Source organism: Mastigoproctus giganteus, chromosome 2, assembly GCF_048544385.1.
Source record: "Mastigoproctus giganteus isolate SK-2022 chromosome 2, ASM4854438v1, whole genome shotgun sequence".
Classification (NCBI taxonomy): domain Eukaryota; kingdom Metazoa; phylum Arthropoda; class Arachnida; order Uropygi; family Thelyphonidae; genus Mastigoproctus; species Mastigoproctus giganteus.
Genome location: NC_143576.1, coordinates 252679579 through 252701180, shown reverse-complemented (window position 1 = coordinate 252701180; position 21602 = coordinate 252679579). Strand labels below are relative to the sequence as shown.

The 21602-nt window shown below is 38.1% G+C and overlaps 1 protein-coding gene across 2 annotated transcripts in view; it reads right to left on the bottom strand.

The window, feature by feature from the left end:
- LOC150090383 (uncharacterized protein C12orf56-like) overlaps positions 1–21602 on the bottom strand; it is a 104072-nt gene that overhangs the window by 21098 nt on the left and 61372 nt on the right. For both annotated transcript variants that reach the window (XM_090389843.1, XM_090389842.1), the window contains exons 7-9: positions 21066–21169; positions 12069–12158; positions 4914–5055 (exon numbers count right to left, since the gene is read on the bottom strand). In XM_090389843.1, the coding sequence (XP_090245969.1) occupies positions 4914–5055; positions 12069–12158; positions 21066–21169 (336 nt within the window). The remainder of the gene's footprint in view (positions 1–4913; positions 5056–12068; positions 12159–21065; positions 21170–21602) is intronic.

The following is a 21602-nucleotide window of genomic DNA, read 5'->3' as shown; positions in this document are numbered from 1 at the left end:
TATTGGCTTGGAAACTCACCCCGAGGTACCCATTTTTTAAAAATAAAAAATCAGCGCTATCATACTGCAACCATTGCCATTCAAAATTATGCATATTTTACATTTTTACAATTTATATATTACATTTCTTAGATTCAACATCAAAACAAAAAGTACCACTCATTTAAATATCTGTGCAACTAACATATGAACATATATACTATTAAAATATCAACATGTGATCTGTCAGCATACAAAGACAGAAAATAAAACGGAGGTTTCCACAAGATGAAAGTTCTCAGTTCACATAAAAACTATTAACATATCAACAAGAAAACTGTTAGCATACAAAAACAGTATATGAAAACAGAGGCTTTCAAGAGGTTAAAGTTCTCATTTCTCAACGTAGTAAGAGGCTTCCAACAGTGAAAGTTCTCAAACTTTAAAAGGTGATAAGGATCTCACGGAAGAAACTTCACTATTAGTGAGGCAGTATTGAGGCACGAATAACACTTCTTTTGAAGGCCCTGTTGCAGTCGTCAACAGTCAAACTCAGAAATTCTGGAATTACAATGTTGGACTGGCCCAGCAACATGGGCTGCTGGTGTCCGCCAGGTGCCCTCGGCCTACTTGGGGCCTCACCTGGTGTTAGGAATGCGACTAAGAGATACCCAGAAAAAAATTAAAACAAAATTTAAACTGAATAGGGAACAAATTTGGAAATTCGCCGGGAGGGGCCCGAGAGTTCTTAAAACGGCCCTGCCGGCAACAGTCTAAATTTGAACCCTATTGAAAATTGCTGGTACATAATGGCGTCTAAAATTGCTCAGAAGAAGCCAACAAGTAAGATTCAGCTGCAGGAGAGCATTGTAAGGGTGTGGTACCACGAAATTGAGCAACTGTATATCCAGAAGTTGACTCTATGCCAGATCGTTGCAAGGCTGTAATTGCAGTTTGAGGAGGAACAACAAAATATTGAGGACTTATTTTGCTGATTTACAGTACATAAGACTATTACGTTAAATTTTCATTTCAGTTTGTACATGTAAATGCAATAAAATATATGTTTGGTTGTCATGATTTCTCATATTTCCATTAATTACGCATTTTACCCTTTGGGAAAATATTTATGGCAATTAGGTATATCAGGTGGAGCCTTTTTATTGAATTTCATTCACAGAGATATATATCCCATTTATAACACATGCATTTCGAACATTTCTGCAACCCGCAATACAGCGCAAAACACATTATTTGCAAGATTCACAAATGATGCAGTTTTTTTGTCCGCCACTGTAAGTTGAATGAGGACTGTCTTCTAACCACTGCAAAGTTCCGATTTTTTTACTTCAAAATATACATTCACTTTGTGATGTGTAACAGTGTCCTGTTGAAAGGTATGAGGGCTGCGCCCACTAAATTTCTGTAATGTAGGGCACACGCAATTGTCCATGACATCAATACATCATGCAGCATTCGTGTTCCATGCACTGCGATCAGTGAACCTAGTCCATACTACCAGAAAGATCTCTATACCATGACACAGCCTCCTCCTTCTCCCAAATTCGCAGCTAAGACAACACACTCAGGTATTGAGAATTCTCAAGGATATCACCATTCTTCTGTTTCTTGGTGACTCTCTCAGGGTAACTCAGAATTTTTTTTTTTTTTTTTTTTTTTTTTGGCTGGTGCAGCAAAAGCCTCAGGCTTCCTTACACCATATAGTCTGCATTCCTGTCGTTTACAAATCTGTGAACTGCTGTTAGGGAGTTGATAAAAGGACAGATAGCCACCTGATTTATCTTATTTTTATCATTGTTTACTCTACAAGAATAGCAAATATTTTATCTTTTATTTTTACATTTGACAATTAAATATGGTTTTATTATTCTGTATAGTCAGGCCATGAAGTAAATCTTAAACTTTGTTTGCGTCTTCATATCATTTGTGGTGTCAAGACAACAAAATCAAAATATCTCAGAAAAGTAAAAACATTTCAGGTGAGCAGTGGAAAAGCTGAGTAATAAAAGGAATGAAATGTATATTCATAATTACATTGCTGCACAACTAGGATATAACCTTATACTTATGCAGAGTTTTGAGGCTAGGCACCTGCGAGGTGATCTGATTGAGGTGTATAAGGCCTTGAATGATTTGAGCAAGTTCAATGCTGATGAGTCTTCCTCTTGTTCAGATTAAGTACCTGAGGGGGCATAAATTCAAATTGAGAAAAGACAGATGTAGAATAGATGTGCGGAAATTTGCCTTTAGCCAGCGGGTGGTTGATTGCTGTAACAAACTTCCATCTGTCGTTGTAGAAGTTAACAGCATAAATAAATTCAAGGAAGAACTGGACAAACTTCGAAGTATCCTCACAATATGAGATCGATGTACTAAGCAGCAAACTTAGTTTCCTCACTGCTACGTATGAGGCTATGCCCTAGCTTGTGTAAAAGCCTCAGCTGTCGTGGCATGAGGCTTTTGTCCTAAATTACTTAAATATTAATTAACTTATATTTTCTAACTCCAAATTACAACGTCTCGACTCAGGTCCACACCAAGATAATAACGAGCCCAAAATTACTCAATATTACTAAATGTCTAGAAGCAGCCACTGCAATTCCTTGGAATGCACTTGAGCAATGTGATAATCAACTTGCCTTAGACCTTTTAACTCGCTGGCTCATCACAATTTCTAATTATGCAGCCTCAAAGAAAATAAGGATCTCTGAACGTACGAGAGGATGGTGGACTCCTGAGCTGAGCAACAGTTTTAAGCTTAAACAGGAACTGTACAAACAGTGGAAAATGACAGGACTAGCTCCGGACCGAATTGCGTACTCCAAAGGACGAGCAAGCTTCAACCGCCTCAAGTCATAAAACATCACATTGAAACCACACTTCTTCATAAGGGCTGTCCATCATACCGACAGAAATACTGTGAACTCCCTCCACAGTTTGATCCTGAAAGGTGGATGGACTTTATTGCACGAGTTCAGCAAAACCAACATGAGCCCAGTGATATTCCCATGTCTGATGATGATGTGCCCAGAGATGTACTTAAAACCATTGAATTAACAAGACAAGACCTTTTATCTGTGATTAATAAGTTGCCTGCAACTGGTACAGCGGGAATCGACAAAGTACCACAATTTATCATTAAATCTTTGAGCCCATTTCTAAGTGATCCCCTCCTGATAATTTTCAATAGCATATTAAAAGGAGAATTTTTCCCTCCAATATGGAATTTATATTCTGTTAGGCCACTCCCAAAAGTTTCCCAGCCAACTGAAGCCAGGCACTTTAGACCCATCTCTCGTTCCTCGTGGCTATTGAAATTACTTGAAAAAACAGTACTGAAAACACTTACCATGCACATTCTCCCGCACAGGCCCCAGCAAATTCATTATTCGTTGCAAAACAGATCAACAGTTAGTAACCTGATCATGACTACTAATGCAATCCTTGGATCATTTGAGGAGAAAGAAGAAATGGCAATCACATATCTTGATCTACAAGCTGCGTTCGATAGTGTTCACATCCCAGCCTTGCTCAAACTCCTTCGAAATTGCTATCACATCACAGGCCCAGTATTGAAGTTTCTGACATCCCTTGTTCAGAATAGAATCATCCAAATGTACATAGGAAAACAAAGGTATACTAGACAAATACAAGCAGGCGTTCCACAAGGAGGAGTCCTGTCCGGAATTCTTTTCACTGCTATCATCTACCCACTAATACACAATAGAACAGATATGATATCATATGCAGATGATTTAAAGATCTTCACAAAAATAAATTTGACCGATGAAGCCAAAAACGCCACAGTAACCATCAACAAGACCTTATCAGTACCTCACGAATTTTGACCTGCAAGTGAACCCTGAGAAATCTGCCATCATGGTATTCTCACTTAAACCCATACCAACCATAATTCAGCCTGCGATTGACGGAGTCCGGATCCCCTGCGTTGAAAAGCAAAGAGATCTGGGTGTAATCTTCGACAGAAAATTACGATTCCATCACCATATAGAAGAACTCTGCGCTAAATTCAACAAGAAACGGTAGGTTGCCAAGCAGCACTTGCTACACATTTACAACACAAACCTGATAGAAATGTATATCAGGATGATAATTTTTGGAAGTGTACTGTATGGAGTAGAGTTGTGGGGCTCAGCTGCAGACACCACAATTAAACCATTAAAAGCCGCCTGAATACTGGCTCCTGAAGTGGGCAACCTGGAAGTGTCATCTCCCACCACAGCAGCGCACAACACCGATGGCCAACGCCCTGAATTTAACCAGGTTTTCAGCATTAATGCACGAGAGAAGACTCATCTTCACCGTAAAAATGATTGCCGGGAGAGTCTCAGCACCCAACGTTTGGGACACCGTGTGCTGGCGGATTCCTCAACCAGGTCTCCGCTCCACTCCCAAGCTTCTTGCTCTTCCTTCGAGACTACATTTGAAAGATCGGTTCCTCCCTTATCAGAAGCTCCATCTGGTTCAATCCCTGGATGCTGACTTATTTAAAATCATAGATGATAAAAAGTATAGACGGATCATCCTAGATCTGCACGTGGTCTCCAGAACTACCAACTGATCTCAGATCGTTATGGCGGGGCAAGAGACTCTCAGAAAACTGGACTCGAGGAAAATCTTTTGTTATCACAATTTGTTATTTTTGTTATTTTGTATTAGTTTTCCTTTCAAGTCAATGTTATCTGCTATGAGTACTTTTTTTTTTTTTATATATAATTCACCTATAATTAATCTTTACAATTCCTTTATTATCTCTGCCGCTTGTTAACCCCTGGCATGGTGCCATGAAGGGTATTGTATGGTTGTGGTACCTGCGTGTACCGGTGTACTGTACAATAAAGATCTTATTTATTTATTTATTTATTCATATTACCTAAGTGAAAGGTACTTACCGGTGCTTCGCGAAAAGTTTCCCAGTCCTGAGATAAAAATCGTTCGTGTGATATCACAGCATGGATTGTAACGTCCCGATATGGTAAAGGTACCCAAGGTGTACTTACTAGCAGTAGAAGTAACTCTTTTGTCTTCTGACCACTAAACGATGAATAATATATAAAAAATATAAGTTGACAATTAAACAGTTATTACTCTCTTTAAAAAAACAAGAAACAAAATTTCTTAAATTAACATGCCACTGATTGACTTCCTTTTTCTAGTGCTCAGGTAAACAGTTAATTCATGTAGAGTTCGATTAAACATCAGACCATGTTCGCAGGCCAGTTGGCCTGCATGCTTAAAACTTTGAAGATATGGTAAAACCTCACTATGTCGGACTAATAGGAAAGGAGGTAATCCTAATTACATTATACACTACCCTCCAAAAATTACATGGACCTCTGTTTTGCTCTCGTGGGTAGCACAGTTGGTAGAATGGCCGTCCTCTCCACACTGGATGGAAAAGACTTGAGTTCGAGTCCTGTCGATGACGAGAGAAATTTTTACAGGCCTTTTTCAAAACGTTAGTCGGTCTCGCGCAAGGGTAGAATGTTTTTTTTTTTTTTTCTCCCTGAACATCTGGTTTTTCATCTAGCAAAACAGAAAATCGCCCGCAGAACACACGCAATTTGCAAACAGTATACAAGGAGGAGCAACTTTGCTGAGTTATGCAAAGCCATTAGAAAGAGACTCAGAGAGGACATAAGAAGATTTAACACAAGAAAAGTAGAACAAGCATTAAGGGAAAACAAAGGATTTAAATCAGCAGCCATGAGCAGTAATACAGAAAGACAAATAATACTGAAACTGAAGAATAGCGATGGTGTACTTATAAACAGCAGAGAAGGCATAATTCAAATAGCAGAAGACTACTATAGAGAATTATACAAGGAGCAGGGGAATGATGCCAGCAGTGGGGAAGATGGATTGCAAAGTAGCAACACATACGACATACCCAATATTCTTCCTGATGAGGTAGAGCATGCATTGAAGAAAATGAAGAATCAGAAAGCCCCGGCGGAAGATGAAGTTACTGTAGAGTTGTTAAAATTGGGAGGAAGAGACATAACACAAAAACTGGCAAGGCTCTTCACAAAGTGCATTAGAAAAGGTGTGACGCCTAAGCAGTGGAATAATGCAATCATAGTTTTGCTGCATAAGAAAGGAGATAAATCAGAAATTGGAAATTATAGACCAATTAGCTTGTTATCCCACATCTACAAGTTGTTCACAAGGGTCATTACTAACAGATTAGAAAGAATACTGGATGAGAATCAACCGAAAGAGCAAGCTGGCTTTAGGACAGGATTCTCAACCATGGATCACCTTCATGTAATATCACAGCTAATGGAGAAAGCAAATGAATATAAAATACCATTATGCCTGGCATTTGTGGATTATGAAAAGGCATTTGACTCCATACAGCATAAGGCAATGTTTCGGGCACTGGAAAGACAAGGCATTGATACCCCATATATTATGATTTTGAAGAAAATATACGAGAGTGCTACCTCCTTTATTAGACTAGACAAAGACAGTAGGAAATTTAAAATTGAGAAAGGAGTTCGACAAGGAGACACAATATCTCCGAAGCTGTTTACTGCTGCCCTTGAGGAAGCTTTCAGAAGATTAGACTGGTCGCAGAAAGGAGTCAATGTGAATGGAGAGTACCTAAACCATTTACGATTTGCAGATGACATTGTGGTCATAAGCCATGATCCCAAAGAATTAGAGGAAAATCTTAATCAGTTATGCACAGCTAGTAAGGATTTTGGACTAAAGATGAATATGGCTAAAACAAAAGTAATGATGAACAAGTATGCCACAGAAAGGGAAATAATGATTGAAGGAGCAGTAATTGAAAAGGTGGAGTCATATACTTATCTGGGACAAGTTATTAGCTGTAATAATGATAAATGGCTGGAAGTCAAGAGAAGAATAAATTTTGGATGGATAGCATTCAGGAAATATAGTCACATACTGAAGAGCAATATCCCAGTTTGTCTGAAACGTAAAATAATGGACCAATGTATACTCCCCATCATGACTTATGGAAGTGAAACTTGGGCACTCACCAAAAGAATGGAAGAGAAGCTGAGAACTACACAGCGAAGAATGGAACGAATCATATTGGGAATAAGACTGTTAGATAAGAAGAGAAACACATGGATTAGGCAACAAACTCAAGTAAAGGACATTCTTATCAAAACTAAAGAACTAAAATGGTCTTGGGCAGGACACATAGCTCGAAGACATGATGACAGATGGACTAAGAAAATAACAGAATGGTATCCAAGAGGAGCTAGAAGAAAACCTGGAAGACAAAGGCGGAGATGGATAGATGAAATTCATGAGTTTGTGGGTAGTAAATGGATGTCCAGTGCTCAAAACAGAAGGAACTGGAAAGTTGCTGGAGAGGCCTTCATCCTGCAGTGGATTGAAAATGGCTGATGATGATGATGATGATACAAGGAGCAATATGGTCTTAGTCGCCGACAGTGGCGGATTTCCGCACAGGCGCACGAGGCGCGCGCCTGGGGCCTCTTAAATCAAGGAGGCCTCAAATCTCAGGTCTCAAAAAAAAAAATAAATAAAATTGTTTCATTTTAAATTTTTACACTCATCTTTATTACCGTTACTGAATAAAACTATAATTTAATATGTGAAGTTAGTAAACTCTTATGCGAATATCCCCACATATTATATGAAATATCTATGCAGTATTCATAGATATATGAAATATATATCTATGAAATATCTAAGTGAATCTAAAGTAGAATACATATTATCATTAATGCTAGATTTTATGTATTAATTTTATGTATTAATGTTAGATTTGGGATTATGTATTAATGTTACATTTTTTTCAGTCGAAATATGTATGAAATAATTTTGCAACCAAAATGATTAAACGGCAACACCAAATCTAGAGCGCGTGCTATAGTAAAACATGCGCGTAGAATGCACACTGTAGTGGTACCGAAATTTAGAGGGGGGCCTCAAAATTGAATTGCGCCTGGGGCCTCTCAAGTGCTAAATCCGTCACTGGTCGCCGATGCTCCTAAAACTCTAAACAATAACAACCACCTCTGTTTTCTTAGTCCATTGGCTCTTCCTGGGTAAGCAAGTGACCCATACCGGTATATAATTAAGGCATAATGAGTCACAGAAGTTCATACACCTTCATAACCGATCCGCTATTGAAGTGACTGGTAGTGATGTCGATATTAAATCGACGTGTGTTTGATAATTTTTTTGAGGATAGCGTATAATTATGTAAATATTTTCAAGCAGTTCGTGAAAACAAATTTATTCACGGTTTGCTAATCTAAATTAACATATCTAACTCTCCGTTTTACATATGTTAATTTAATTTGTATTAGGACAAAGTTAAAAGTATGATTCACAAGGAATTTGCACCTGAAGGAGATAGTCAATGCTGCGTTCTACACACAGGTGTTTCAAAGATTATCGAAGTGCATTTCTCGAGTGAGGTGCAATTTCGAGAGAAATACAACTGGTTCTTGTTGCACGACCATGCCTCCGCCCATTCCGCACTTGATGTGAGGACATTTCTAATGACCATCCAACTTATTCACCCCTGATCTAGCACCAGCGGACTTCCTCTTATTATTATTATTCCCAAAGTGAAAACTATCCTCAAAGGAAAGAGATTTCAGAATGTTGAGGACATAAATAAAAACGGACCGGCAGAACTGGAATCATCTATTTGGACGCTTTCGCTGATTCTTTTCAAAAACTTTTAGAAAGGTGTAATAAGTGCATTCAATCAGGTGGTAATTACTTTGAATAAAAATAAAACCATTTTTGAGCTCCTACACTTTGTTCTTTTTTATTGAACCAGTCCAGGAACTTTATTGCCACACCTCTTATGATATCCAGCCTCATCTTTATTTGCTTCTAGCTACTTTTTAGATCTCACTTTAATATCCTTTCTCCACTGTTGTGTGACATCTTCATCTTTGATTCCTTAAATGCCTTTTTCTCTATACTTACTATTCTAATTTACATTACTTCACTCTAACTGAGTTCTAATTAGAACTTTTTTATATTATAATTTTTAATATTGGCCTATTTCATTTCATTTTATTTATTTTCTTTTATCCTCTGATTTTCAGAATCATCTAACATTTACTTGATGTTTTCATTTTCATTCAATTTTTTTTTTTAATGATTTTATTTCTTTTACAAAGTGATTGCGAAATGAATATGGAAGGAGTTCGGAATTGTATTATTAAGTTCTAGTTTAGAAAAAATTTCCGTTTTACATAAATAAAATGTATACAAGAGGAAGAAAATAGTCTGAATTACAAAAAGGTCCGAATTAGAGACATTTTGCTCTAGTTACGAGGGGTTTTTGATAAGTTTCCGGCCTGACAAGGAAAAAATTTGAATAGATAAAAATCCTTTTAGTATGTTGTTACCAAATTTCTCATAACATGGGAAAAATTTCATTTATTTCCTGATAGTAGTAATTTTTTTTACAGGTCTGAAGTGACCATGGCGACGCAAAGTGTGAGTTTTTCCAAAGTTGAGAAGAGTCGAAAATGGGAGCCAAAGAAATTTATGACGAATTGAAACAAACAATGGCCAAGGAGTGCCCTTCATAAAGCACAGTGAAATCGTGGTTGGCCGATTTCAGGAGGGAGAGAACAAACACAGAAGATTAGGAAAGACCAGGAAGACCCAGGACTGTAGTGACTGTGGAAATTGTCGATAGTGTCCACGACCTGATCCTTGCAGATAGGAGGACGGGTCTGCAACGTGTAGCAGACACCCTGAGCATCAGTTTGGAGTGGGTGCATTACATTGTGCATGAAGAATTGTGTATGAGAAAACTGTCTGCCAAGTGAGTTCCCAAACTCTTGACAGCTGATGACAGGAGGAAAAGAAGGGACTGTGCGAAGGCAATTTTGGACCGTTTTTCAAGTAGCGCAAACAATGTTATTCAACGAATAGTGACAGTTGATAAAGCACCATTGTACGTGTATGATCCCGAGACCAAAAATTAATCCATGCAGTGGTACCATGATGGATCACCACGACCCAAAAAATTTTGCAGACAGAGATCTGCAGGGAAAGTGATGGGTGTGATATTTTGGGATTGTGAGGGGATAATACTCAGCGAATACCTGAAAAAAGGCACCACCTTGAATGCTGAATGTTATGTGGTCATGTTGAACAAATTGCATGCCGCTCTGAAGGAAAATAGGAGGGGGAAAGTTGTTAAAACGCATCATTTTCCTTCAAGACAATGTTCCCTGCCACAAGGCCAGAATATTATCTGTTCCCCAACCACAAAATGCACCTCAAAGGTACTAACATTTAGGGACACAAGAGACGTTATATCAGCAGTAGAGGGGTGGTTTGCAGACAAAGACAAAGACTTCTATTACCATGGAATAGAATTGCTGCAGGAACGTTGCGCCAAGTGTATCAACCTGGAAGGGAACTATGTTGAATAAAATGACATTCATTTGCCATTGGCGCCATGTTTTCTTTCTGAGGCCGGAAACTTATCAAAACCCCTCGTATAATGAATATGAAAGTTAATGGACAATTATATATGTTATGAGGAAAAGTAATATGTTATGAGAAAAGTAATATATGAGAAAAACAAACATTTTGTATTGCTCTGAAATACTATATATTATTAAATACATAGCAAATCATAATTAAGTTTAAATTAATAATATTTTAAAGCATCTGTTACAGGTCTAAACGACAGAATTTATAAATGCTGAATCTACGTAGCTTGAAATTAAATATAAATATAATTTATATTTATAGAATTAATTGAGACACATGTACTGGTGTTTACATGTGTCCCAATCGTCTTACTGTGGACCTGTGTGTGTGCTGCGGCAACGTTGACTGGCGTTCCGAGGGGATGATTCTTTGCAGTGCTCTTCTGTGATGTTCTGTCCACTCCGGAGGTTTTGCAGATCGTTTCGTGACAATTTTAGCGCCAGTCTGCTTCCATTTGCAAGTCACATCTCGAATCGTCGGCCTACAGTTCTTCAGTGCCGTTAATGTCATGTACACACCGAATGCTTCTGTTGCACTATTACTTCGTCGATCGCGACATCTTGCATTCAAAATTGTATTACTGTCTCGTCGAAGGCCTACGGGTAGGACGTGACCAAATATATCAGCACGCGGGTGCCCGGATATTAATAGTAAGCAGCACTTTCTTCAGACGAGTCAATAAACTGTCTAATTTTGCAAATATGTATGGCATCTACCGTATTTAATTAATAAATCCACATAATTGTCCTTCACAAACAAATATCTATTCCCGAAAATTTTTTTCTCTTCTAGCTTAAAAAACTCACTGGATCTAAATATAATCATTCAGGAATGGGGATAAACAAAGAACGTGATACTGAATTCTTTTGCCAAAAAAAAAACACTTTTTATTCAAGCGAATGCTATCCTTGGCGCTAAGGCTTTGACTTCTGTTAAACTTAGAGACAAATACCGTCATCCGGTTCTTTTTAAGTTACTGCACTTCAATCGCGATAATCCGAACTAATTCAAAGTTTGCCACTCTGAACTTCACTGTGCCGAGTTTTAAAATCTTTTAGAAAATCATCCAGTTTTTATGTCACAATTTTACCACGAGGTCTCAATAAGTTTGGGTAATACAGAATCCCAGGCTTCAGCGAGACAAAATGTCACATTTTTAAACGTAGCTGTGATATCTTAAGTTTTCCCTACTACACAAACAACCCGCGTGGGTAGCACAGTTGGCAGGATCGCTGTCCTCTCCAAGCTGCGTGGAAAAGACCCAATTTCGTGTCCCGTCGATGACCTGAGGAATTTTTATGCTCCTTTTTCACAACGTGGCTCTCAGGCGAGGGTAGCATGGTTTTTTCTCCCGGAAACTCGTATTTTTCCTCCAGCACACAGAAAATCGACCTCAGAACATAACACATGCAACTTACAGACAATATACACTGAGCAACATGGCGTTAGTTGCTGATACTCATATAACAACAACTACACGAACAAGGTGATAATTTTTATTAAAGCAACGATCGATTTTATTGTAATAATAAAATAACAGGACTGTAAAATAGCAAACATACTTTTTAGTTGTCAGATGGCGCGCCCTTCCATAAAATGTATCGGTGTCTTGAAGCAGTTCTGCAAGAGTCGTAACAACTGCAGTGCTTAATCTGAAACAAAAATATAAAACTAAATGTTTAAATTACTAAAAATTGGCTAAACAGCTTAGCTACTGAAAGAACTTCCTGTAAATATTTTTAAGTTTAGTTTATTTTATTATTTATTTATTTTATTTTTTTTTGATAAAGAGAGAAGTTTGGAATTTACGAGCCCCTTTGGTTATACTGCTTCCTATTCATCAGAAATACAAAAGAAAATAATGCCGATTTAGGAATTTTACAAATTAAGAAATTACGAAGGGTGTCTGAAAAGTTCGTGGCCTGAGTATGAAGAGTTTGAGGACTCTGGTAAAAAGTTACTCGTGAATATAGTCCCGTTTGGAGTCAGTACATTTTTGCCACCGATGCTACAATGCGTTGATTCCAGCTGCGATGAACGTTTTCTACTGGACCTCCAGAAATGCATCCACTGCAGCAATAACCTCACTCTCGGTGGGAAAATGGATGCCAGCCAGGTGTTTTTTTTTTTTTTTTCAAATTAGGAAATAGGTAAAAGTTCGATGGTGCTAGATCTGTGAATATGGTGGATTGTCCAAGATTTCAAATCCGTACTCATGTAGTGCAGCCATGACAATGACAGCCTTGTATGCAGGCACGATGCCCAGGCGGAACAAGACTCCTTTGCTGAGTTTTCCTTGGCGCTTGTCTTTGATATTTTCACACCAACGCTTCACAATGTCTGCGTAATATACCGATTTTTACGTAATACTCTGATTTTTTGGCCTTTCTGAAGATATTCCATTAGCGACATTCCATCAGCATCCCAAAAAAAAAACCGATGTCAAGACCTAGCCAGCAGAAGGAATCGAGAAGAGCTGTGTTTTCCACTATTTGTATTGCTCTTTAGTCTCTGGCTCAAAGTAATGGACCATCCCATCCATGGTCACCAACCTTGCAAGGAAATTTGCTGGATCTGTTTTCACATGATGAAAATGGTCATTTGACTTTACTACTCCTGTGCATTTTTAATCTACTATCAACAATTTTGGGACCCAGAGTGCTGACACCTTTTTCATAGTGAGAACCTCTGTTATGTAGTACGCACATTCGGATGAAATTTCCAAAATGCTGGCAATGTACTGACTTTCATTCGTCTATCACTGTCACTCCAGACAGCACGCTGTCTGGAGTGTGTATTCCAGGCTCCATCTCTCGTTTAAATTCTGATTCCCACTTCTTTACCATGGAATAAGAAGGGGCATCCTCCTCTGATGTTGCATATAAATTTATTAATATAAATCTTGAGAATGTATATAAAATTGTGTGAAAATAAATGAAAAAAAATTATGCTGCAACCATATTCTCATGAATTAGATTACTGCATGATGGCTGTCTTTATTCACACAACTTTGTTGACTTCTGGACCTGTAATTAAAAAAAAGACTATTAAAATTGCATGAAACATGGTGGGTTACTTTTGAAGTGTTATATATCAAGTACAGAAATTTTTAATTCTATACCACTACCCTTTCACACGCAGGCTATGAACTTTTGAAACGTTCCTCATATGTGACAATTCAGCAATTGTCACAGACATTTTCACAGTTTCATGATGTTTGACCAGTAAAAGTGTATCGTTCCTTTCATCACCTGAATGTGGCTAGAAACGTTGCAAGGGTTTAATTTTTAATTAGTATTAGCATTGACAACGTCATACAAGCAAACGAAACTTATGCAACACTATAAAAAAACAAAGAAACATTACCTACTTCATTTTCCATCCCACTCTAATAATTTGTCTAAAATTTATTCAAAGTACTCACTTCTACAACTCCAGTTCTCAATCAATTAATCTGTGATTGAAAACAAATTTCTATACATCTGTTCTGCAAGCCATTCTTTCTTAATTTAATTTATGCCTGCTTTTTGTATTTCTTCTGAGAAAGAGTAAATATAAATATGTCAACAACATTTAGCTTACTTAACCCCTCTAAAGTCTTATCTAGTTCACTTAGATCACTTCGCAGATGTCTAGTATCCAGAGACTAATTTTCAGAACTCCAAAAAAGAATTTCTTTGTAAGAATGACTTTTCGTGTCCTCAACTAATCTCATTGCTCTTTTTGCACCCTTTCCAACAGACCTATGTCCTTCATAGAATAAGGTTTTCAAACCTTATTGTCTTGTACAACGGGATAATTAACTCTGTTCCTGCTGGTAAAGTTCCTGTTTATCGTTGACTGGACCTCAGAGTTGGTAAGCTTTCCACAGCTCAGAGAGCATAACTTTTAAAAGTACAATGTCTTATATGCAGCACATACATGGTTTGCACAACTTGTAATATTTTTCTCATTTTTTTGTTTTGTTTTGTTCGTTTGTTTTTATCCCAATAAAATAAAATAACAAGTTAGTTAACGTAAGCAGTGCGTTACGTTTCAGGAGCGTTGGCAAATACTGTAGTAATAATTCGTGATTTATAACAAAAAAGAGATAAAAGCAACGACGTTTATGCGCAAATCGAAAAATTTCGGTTTAGCGCATCACAAAATTGCACATGGTGACAAACATAAGATCCAGTGCTTCAGCTACTAGACAGAGTATATACATAGCCTACGTGATATATGTATATGGAAAAATATTGCCGAATTAAAATAAATATGAAATTTCATGAAAATCCATCCGCTGAGCTTCGAGTTGTTACATGGGGACGGACGGACAAAGAAATAATAATTTCCAGATTTCTATTAATCCGATTTTAAATCTTCTTCTTGGCTTTCTCTGTTGTATCAACAGTTATCCTTCGACCTAACTTATATATTTTTTTAAGTAAAAAAAAGTCGACAACTCTTTCTAAAATGCCCAAATATAAAATTTAATGAAAATCGTCCACTAGGAATCCAGTTTTTACATATGGATGGACAGACATACAGGTAAATATTGTGAAGACAATAAGCGCAATTATGTAAAAAAAAAAAAAAGTCTAGGAACTCAAAATTCTACACTTTGGATTTTGAGAAATTTTGACAATTTTTAGAATCTTTAAGAATTTTTGAATTTTAAAATGAAAGAAAGCTTGCTTAAGCGATTATCATGTCTATATACATTGTGCTGCCACTTTATTAAGTACACCTACCTAGTAGCGTGTTGAGCCTCCTTAACCTTCAAAACAGCCTGAATTCGTCTAGGCATGGATTGAACAAGATGCTGAAAACGTTGTGCAGGAATGGAGTACCATGCAGACATGAGTGTGTCACGCAGTTCCTTGAGATTGGACGGAAGTGCAGGCATGAAGCGAACAGCCCTTTCCAGCTCATCCCAATGATGTTCAATACGATTGAGATCGGTGGACTGAGCGGGCCACTGCAGCAAAAAAAAAAAAAAAAAAAAAAAAAAAAGTCATGTTCCTGGAACCATTCCATTGTGATTCGGGCTTTGTGCACCGGCGCATTATCCTGCTGGAAGTAACATCTGACTGAAGATAAACTGTCAACATGAACGGATGCACTTGGTCAGCAAAGATGTTTAGGTACGATATGGCATTCAGATGTGGATCTATGGGTATCAATGGACCCAACGTGTGCCAAGAAAACATTCCCCACACCATAACACTGCCCCCGCCACCTTGCACAGTAGTCGTCAGACATGACGGGTCCATAGATTCATGTTGTTTTCGCCAAATTCTGAGCCTTCCATCAACATGATGCACCAGGAACTTCGATTCATCAGACCAAGCAACTGTTTTCCAATCCTCGATAGTCCAGTGCTGGTGTTGCTGTGCCCACAGGAGGCTTGCTCCCTTGTTCTTTATTGATAACAAAGGTACGTGATGTGGCCGTCTGCTGTTGTAACCCATTCGCGACAAAGTGCGACTAATGATCCGTTGAGATATTTTGTTCTGCGCACCAAGGTTATATTCTGAGGTGATGTGCGACATTGTGGCCCGTCTGTTTGCTTGCACAATTCTAGCCATCCTCCTCTGACCGCTCTCATCATCAACAAGCGATTTTCTTCCACAGGAGTGCCGTTGAGAGGATGTTTTCTGTTCGTTGCACCATTCTCGATATACCCTTGAAACTGTGGTGCGTGAAAAGTTCAGGAGAACTGCCGTTTCAGAGATGCTTTATCCAGCACGTCTTGCGCCTACAATCATTCCACGTTCGAAATCAGTTAGATCACTCCTTTTCCCCATTCTTGCTACGATTTGTACGCTTAACTGATACTAGAAAGGTTGTTGTGCTGCATTTATATCCACAACTGTGGTCATGTGACTTGCAACGTTGTGGGACAAACAATTTGTGTGCACAGCAGCACAGTGTATTTATGTTACTTTACTCCACCTTTGTGTTTGCAGTCCCATTCTATTTAAATTTAGGTAAGTTAAATTACGTTTTCTGTTTTTTCCCAGAAAGAATAAAATTCCTCATTTTGCCTACTAAATCTTACATAAATTTAAAGAAAGAAAATCGTCGAGTTTATTTAATGGGTTCTCAAATTTTCTCACATTCTGTGTCAATTTATTAACTTACTTTTTTATCTCAGGACAATTTTGTCCCCATTTTCCGACTATGCTGCTATACGGTTTTATTGTTACTTTTGTATACTAGGTGTTCATTTATCATCAGGAAAAATACCTACTTGAACAATAACAAAAATCTTCAAATTCCACTTTTACTGCAAATGCTCCACACGTAGTAATCGTCTTGTTGGACATATCTAAATGATAACTAGAATTGCAGTAATACTCTCACTAAAATTTTATATTAATTGCATCACTAATATTTTGTGTTATTGCTGTGCATTTCCCCAAGCAACTCTGCGAATGCATTTTACCTTTATTTTGAGAAGGATTCTCTAAATCGAGGTTACTAGGGAAAAAAGTGTTGTTACTGTTTTCTGTCTTTTGTATTTATGGCTGAATTGTAGGGCGTTTCCTTCAGTAGCACGTAAAAGCAAATCAATTTTCTTCAAGCTTTTTTTATGTTTGCTCCTTTGCTTCAATCAATAGGTTATCTACTCGCACAAGCGCGACGTATAAAATCTCTCTAGCAACCTTCTAAACAAACAAATTCCACCCATCAGCGATATTTGTCCATAGTTACCAGTCAGATTGCGTGTTTAAGAAACTAATTCACATTCTCTCTCTCTCTCTCTCTCTCTCTCTCTCTCTCTCTCTCTCTACAATACTGTGAAACGTGTAGCGGTCTTCTCAGAGTTCATCAAGTTCTCCAGTACTCAGAAACTCTAAGAGTTGAGAAAAAGAACAAGTAATGTCCTCTTAGGCAGTGGTTCCGAACCTTTTATCACTCGAGTCACACTTTGATTAAAAGACGCTGTATTCTAGCCACACCCAAAGAAATTGCCATTGAACTCATGTAGTTTCCCCAATCTCGTGACACACTTGAAGATGGTTGCAGCACCCCCGTTGGGAAACAGTGCTCTAAAGAAATGCACCTCCATTTAAAGCATAAGTTAATCAAATCATAAAGCGAAACTTACATCACAAATCATGTCCGTGTAAATCATTTCTATAAATTCTTCCAGTAACACTGGACCCAGTTCTTAAAATGGGACAAGATGCTTTCCACTTCTTTCCAAGATGCTTGAGAAACATCTTATATTTCCGAGATATTCAGATAACCGAATACCCCAAAAAACATTTAATGCGTACACTTAGTTCGTTTCTGGTGGCAATCCTTTGTGTAAAACCTTTTATGTCTGTCACGCAGTTCTGTGAATGTTGCCAAAAAAGTTTCAACTCTGACTTCGATACTTCAACTGAACATTGGGGGCTTCCAAATTTTCAGACTCCGAGTAGTGTAAAGCGTATTTTGTGTCAAACGGTACCAGAGATTTCCCCCATCTACGCGTTTCTTTCATTGTAGGTGTACCAGTTCGTTGGGAAGGCCAGAGATTTAAATGTGTATGGATTTTGTAAATGTAGTGTGATGGACCTCATGCTGAGGCCCAACGTTGCCCGCACGTGGCCCCGTGGAGGCAGACCACGTATCCAATAGTTTGATATTTATACTCTGGCAGGTTCTACCACCTAATTTCCTGAGATTTCAGTGGCTAGGACCTAAAAGAGGAAAGGAAAAAAAAAAATAAAAATAAAGGCGCGCGCGATTAATGGGGTGAGACGCTAAAAGATTACAAACCAAGAAGGGGTGATGCGCAATTTTGAACATTTAGATTTTGTTGTGGGAGGCATTTGTTGTGAGGTTCAGTCAGAGTCGGGGGAAGGGAGGTTGAAGGCGCGGGGGAAATCAGAAATATGGGGCCAATAGGGAAGGCGACCCCAGGAGATCAGTGGGGCATGCCCACGCCCTACTAGGAGAAGAGAAGAAGAGGGGTGGCGACGGTTCCCCGTCGCTCCCCCCGCCGAGGCTAAGGAGAAAGAGTTGGCCGGGAAAGGGCGCCCCGCCCACATCGCCAAAGGGCAATAGGTGGTGATTTCTGCTAAGTTCAATCTAATGTTCACTTATATGTGTCTTTTCCTGATATCTAGATATACAGTGAACGGAGTTATATGAAATTTTGTGAAGAACAATGCAGCGCAATGAATATTTTAATTAACGGGACCTGCATATATTATGCGCATCCTCTATTTCCAGTAATAATTTCAATAATAAACAAATAAAAACACGAAATCGTTTCCAACTTTGAAGTTTAATTAACCGTAGGCCTCACTTTGCTCCAGGCAGTGACACATTTTGCATTCCAGCGAATATCTGGTAGTTGGTTGCCATTGACAACTAGCATATTGGCAACTTGCCAATATAAATTTTTTATGGATGAAACGAATCAAAGTCACTGTAAAGCGCGCAGTGCAGATTTCATCGTTGACCATGATGGGTGTGTAGCCACAATGTCGGTGTCTTTTTGTTATTCGCCCGAATTCCCATTAAGTAACTAAATAATATCAGTGTTAAAGTCAATACTGAACATTCAACAGTCTAATTATGTATTACAGCTTAATTGCGATTTGAGCTTGAACTTGATAAGTTGAAGTTATATTATGAGGTGATGTGTAAGTAAAACATTATTTCTAGGACACACAATTTTGTGAAATTTGATTCGATCATGGCCTCCATGCTTTCCCATGAAGTAAATCACGTGACAGTGAACAAACTTCAGCAGTTTAGTTTTTCGCAATTATCTCTCCAAAAAAAAAAAAATGCGATTAAAAAAGAAGGCCGCCCCACACCAAAGATTCGAATTTCTTAGCGGGGAATAAGAAATATATTCGCAGTTTTAAAACTGAACAGCAGTAACAGAATTACTGCTGTCCAAATTCAGTACCTTGCTTGCTGTTATACTTAATTTGCCATTTTCAAGTCCAACCGACTATTTTATCTAGATCTTGTTAAGGTGTCATAACTTGGATAATGTCATTAGCCACCCTTCACACCTTTATACCATCAGAAAACTCGGACATCAGACTTGAAATATCTACGTAAATATTATTAATAAATATTACAAGCATTAAAGAGGTTCAGCTCTAAATCATTTTGGAATTCCACAGAATTATTCTATTACCTATTTTTAAAGAGGTATGTATTGTTTTTACTCATACTTTATATAATTTATTCAATTGTTTTCTTTCTGTTGTTCTGTATCATTAAAAACGAAATAAAATAAAATATTTATTTTAAAGATATTCAGGCTGATATGTCAACTTTTTATGTTGAGGTCACGAATCAGCTAGGTATTGCTCTACAAACGGAATACTGTAAGTTTAAATTGCAAGGAGGATATCTGTACGCAGTATTATCAGATTTTTTTTTTTTTTTTTTTTATTAAAACGTCAACAGTAGATACATTTTCAACAACAACTATTTACATTCTCTGTACAAAGAAAAAAAGGAAAGATAAAGAAAACTTTTTAGAATGAAATACAAACGTTTCAACATTTCAATTTCGGGTATTAAGAAGTTTCTTGGCGTTGGATCATTCTCATATTAAGTGTCACACGTTGAAGGTGATGGACTGTTCGGTGATGGTGAAGAGGTGACCGCCACTGTTCCATTCGCTGTTAAGATGATCCACAGTTTCTGGTTTTTTGCTGTGGAATTCGAGTAGAAGTCTGCTCTGCAACTTCCTCCATAGGCTCCACTTCAGATGTTGCGCCGATGTATCGACAGGAGGCACGTCGTCACTGCTTCTTGTGTTCTTCAAGTAGAAGTTGTAAATGACGGCCTTGGCCGCAATGAATAGGAAGTTGCAGGTGGTGTGTGCTGTCTGCTCAGAGTGAAGTAGGTACCTGTAGTCCTCCGGAGTGTGGGCGTGGTTGCAGGCAAGCTTTGCTGCATCCAAAGCGTATTTGACGAGTTCCTTGTTCACAGGGCATGCCAGGTATGTGTTCCAGGGTACCTGGAGTGGCACAGAAGAGGCAGTAGTTTGAGGAGCGTAACCCGAATATTTGTAGCTTGACTGGGGTGGGAAGGATGTTGTGCCAGTCTCCACTTGATGTCTGCATCCGATTTGGAACATTTCGTCCTGTACGGAAGGTTCCACTGAAAGTTTGATGGTGGCTTGTGACAGGTGAAGAGGAGTGTAGGGACAGCTTGGCAGGTGGGTGACGGGAAAATCGTGGTTGTGTGGTACTGCATACAGATATCCTCATGGTACTGGGTACAGATGTTTGTATGTAAGGATATCTATACCCAGTACCATCTATGATGGTACTGGGTATAGATATCCTTACTTACAAACATGTTTGATAACAGTACAAACATGAATTTATTTTCAACTCGGCTATAGCTGCGAGGGTTCGAATTCATACTAGTAGCATGTTGGATTCTGCTCGACGTTAAGTTAATACGTTGCCCATGTTAGGTAAATACCGATTGTGGCTGATGAACAATGAAGTTGTTAACACTTCCCTTGCCATATGGCTATTCCAGAGTATAAACAGATATTACAACTTAGCTTACTTTATCTCTAATATACTTGCACTCACTTTAGCTTATCCATTGTGACGCCCACTGTTTGACTCTCAGTATCTTCCGGGGCTGCCAGTAGATAGCGAAACTTCGTGACCACTAGCGGAAACAAATTTGGATCCTACGGATAAAATTAACCTGGTTAACTTTTGGTTCCTCTCTTGCAAGTTTTGTACTAGTTAACACTAATAATAATAGATTCTAAATAATTATACGAGTAAAAACAAAATATTGTATATTTACAACATCTTTATAACGTAACACATACCACTAAACAGATACTGCAATTAGGTCAGACAAACAATTTGATTCCTCTCAGCAATTTTTTGTTCTTGTTTGCTTAGAATTTTGAAACTATATATATTTTGTGCATGATTTTATTACGTTTTCGTGACTGCAGTCATAATGACGAATTAACGCGTAGTCATCTGATGGCCTGATTCATGATTCAGATCTCTGATATATGTGAGAGAGAAAACAAAATGAATGGGAGTGAAATTTTCGTGGTATCAAATGATTCTTTAACCAGAAGCATAAATTCAGATTTGGAAGGG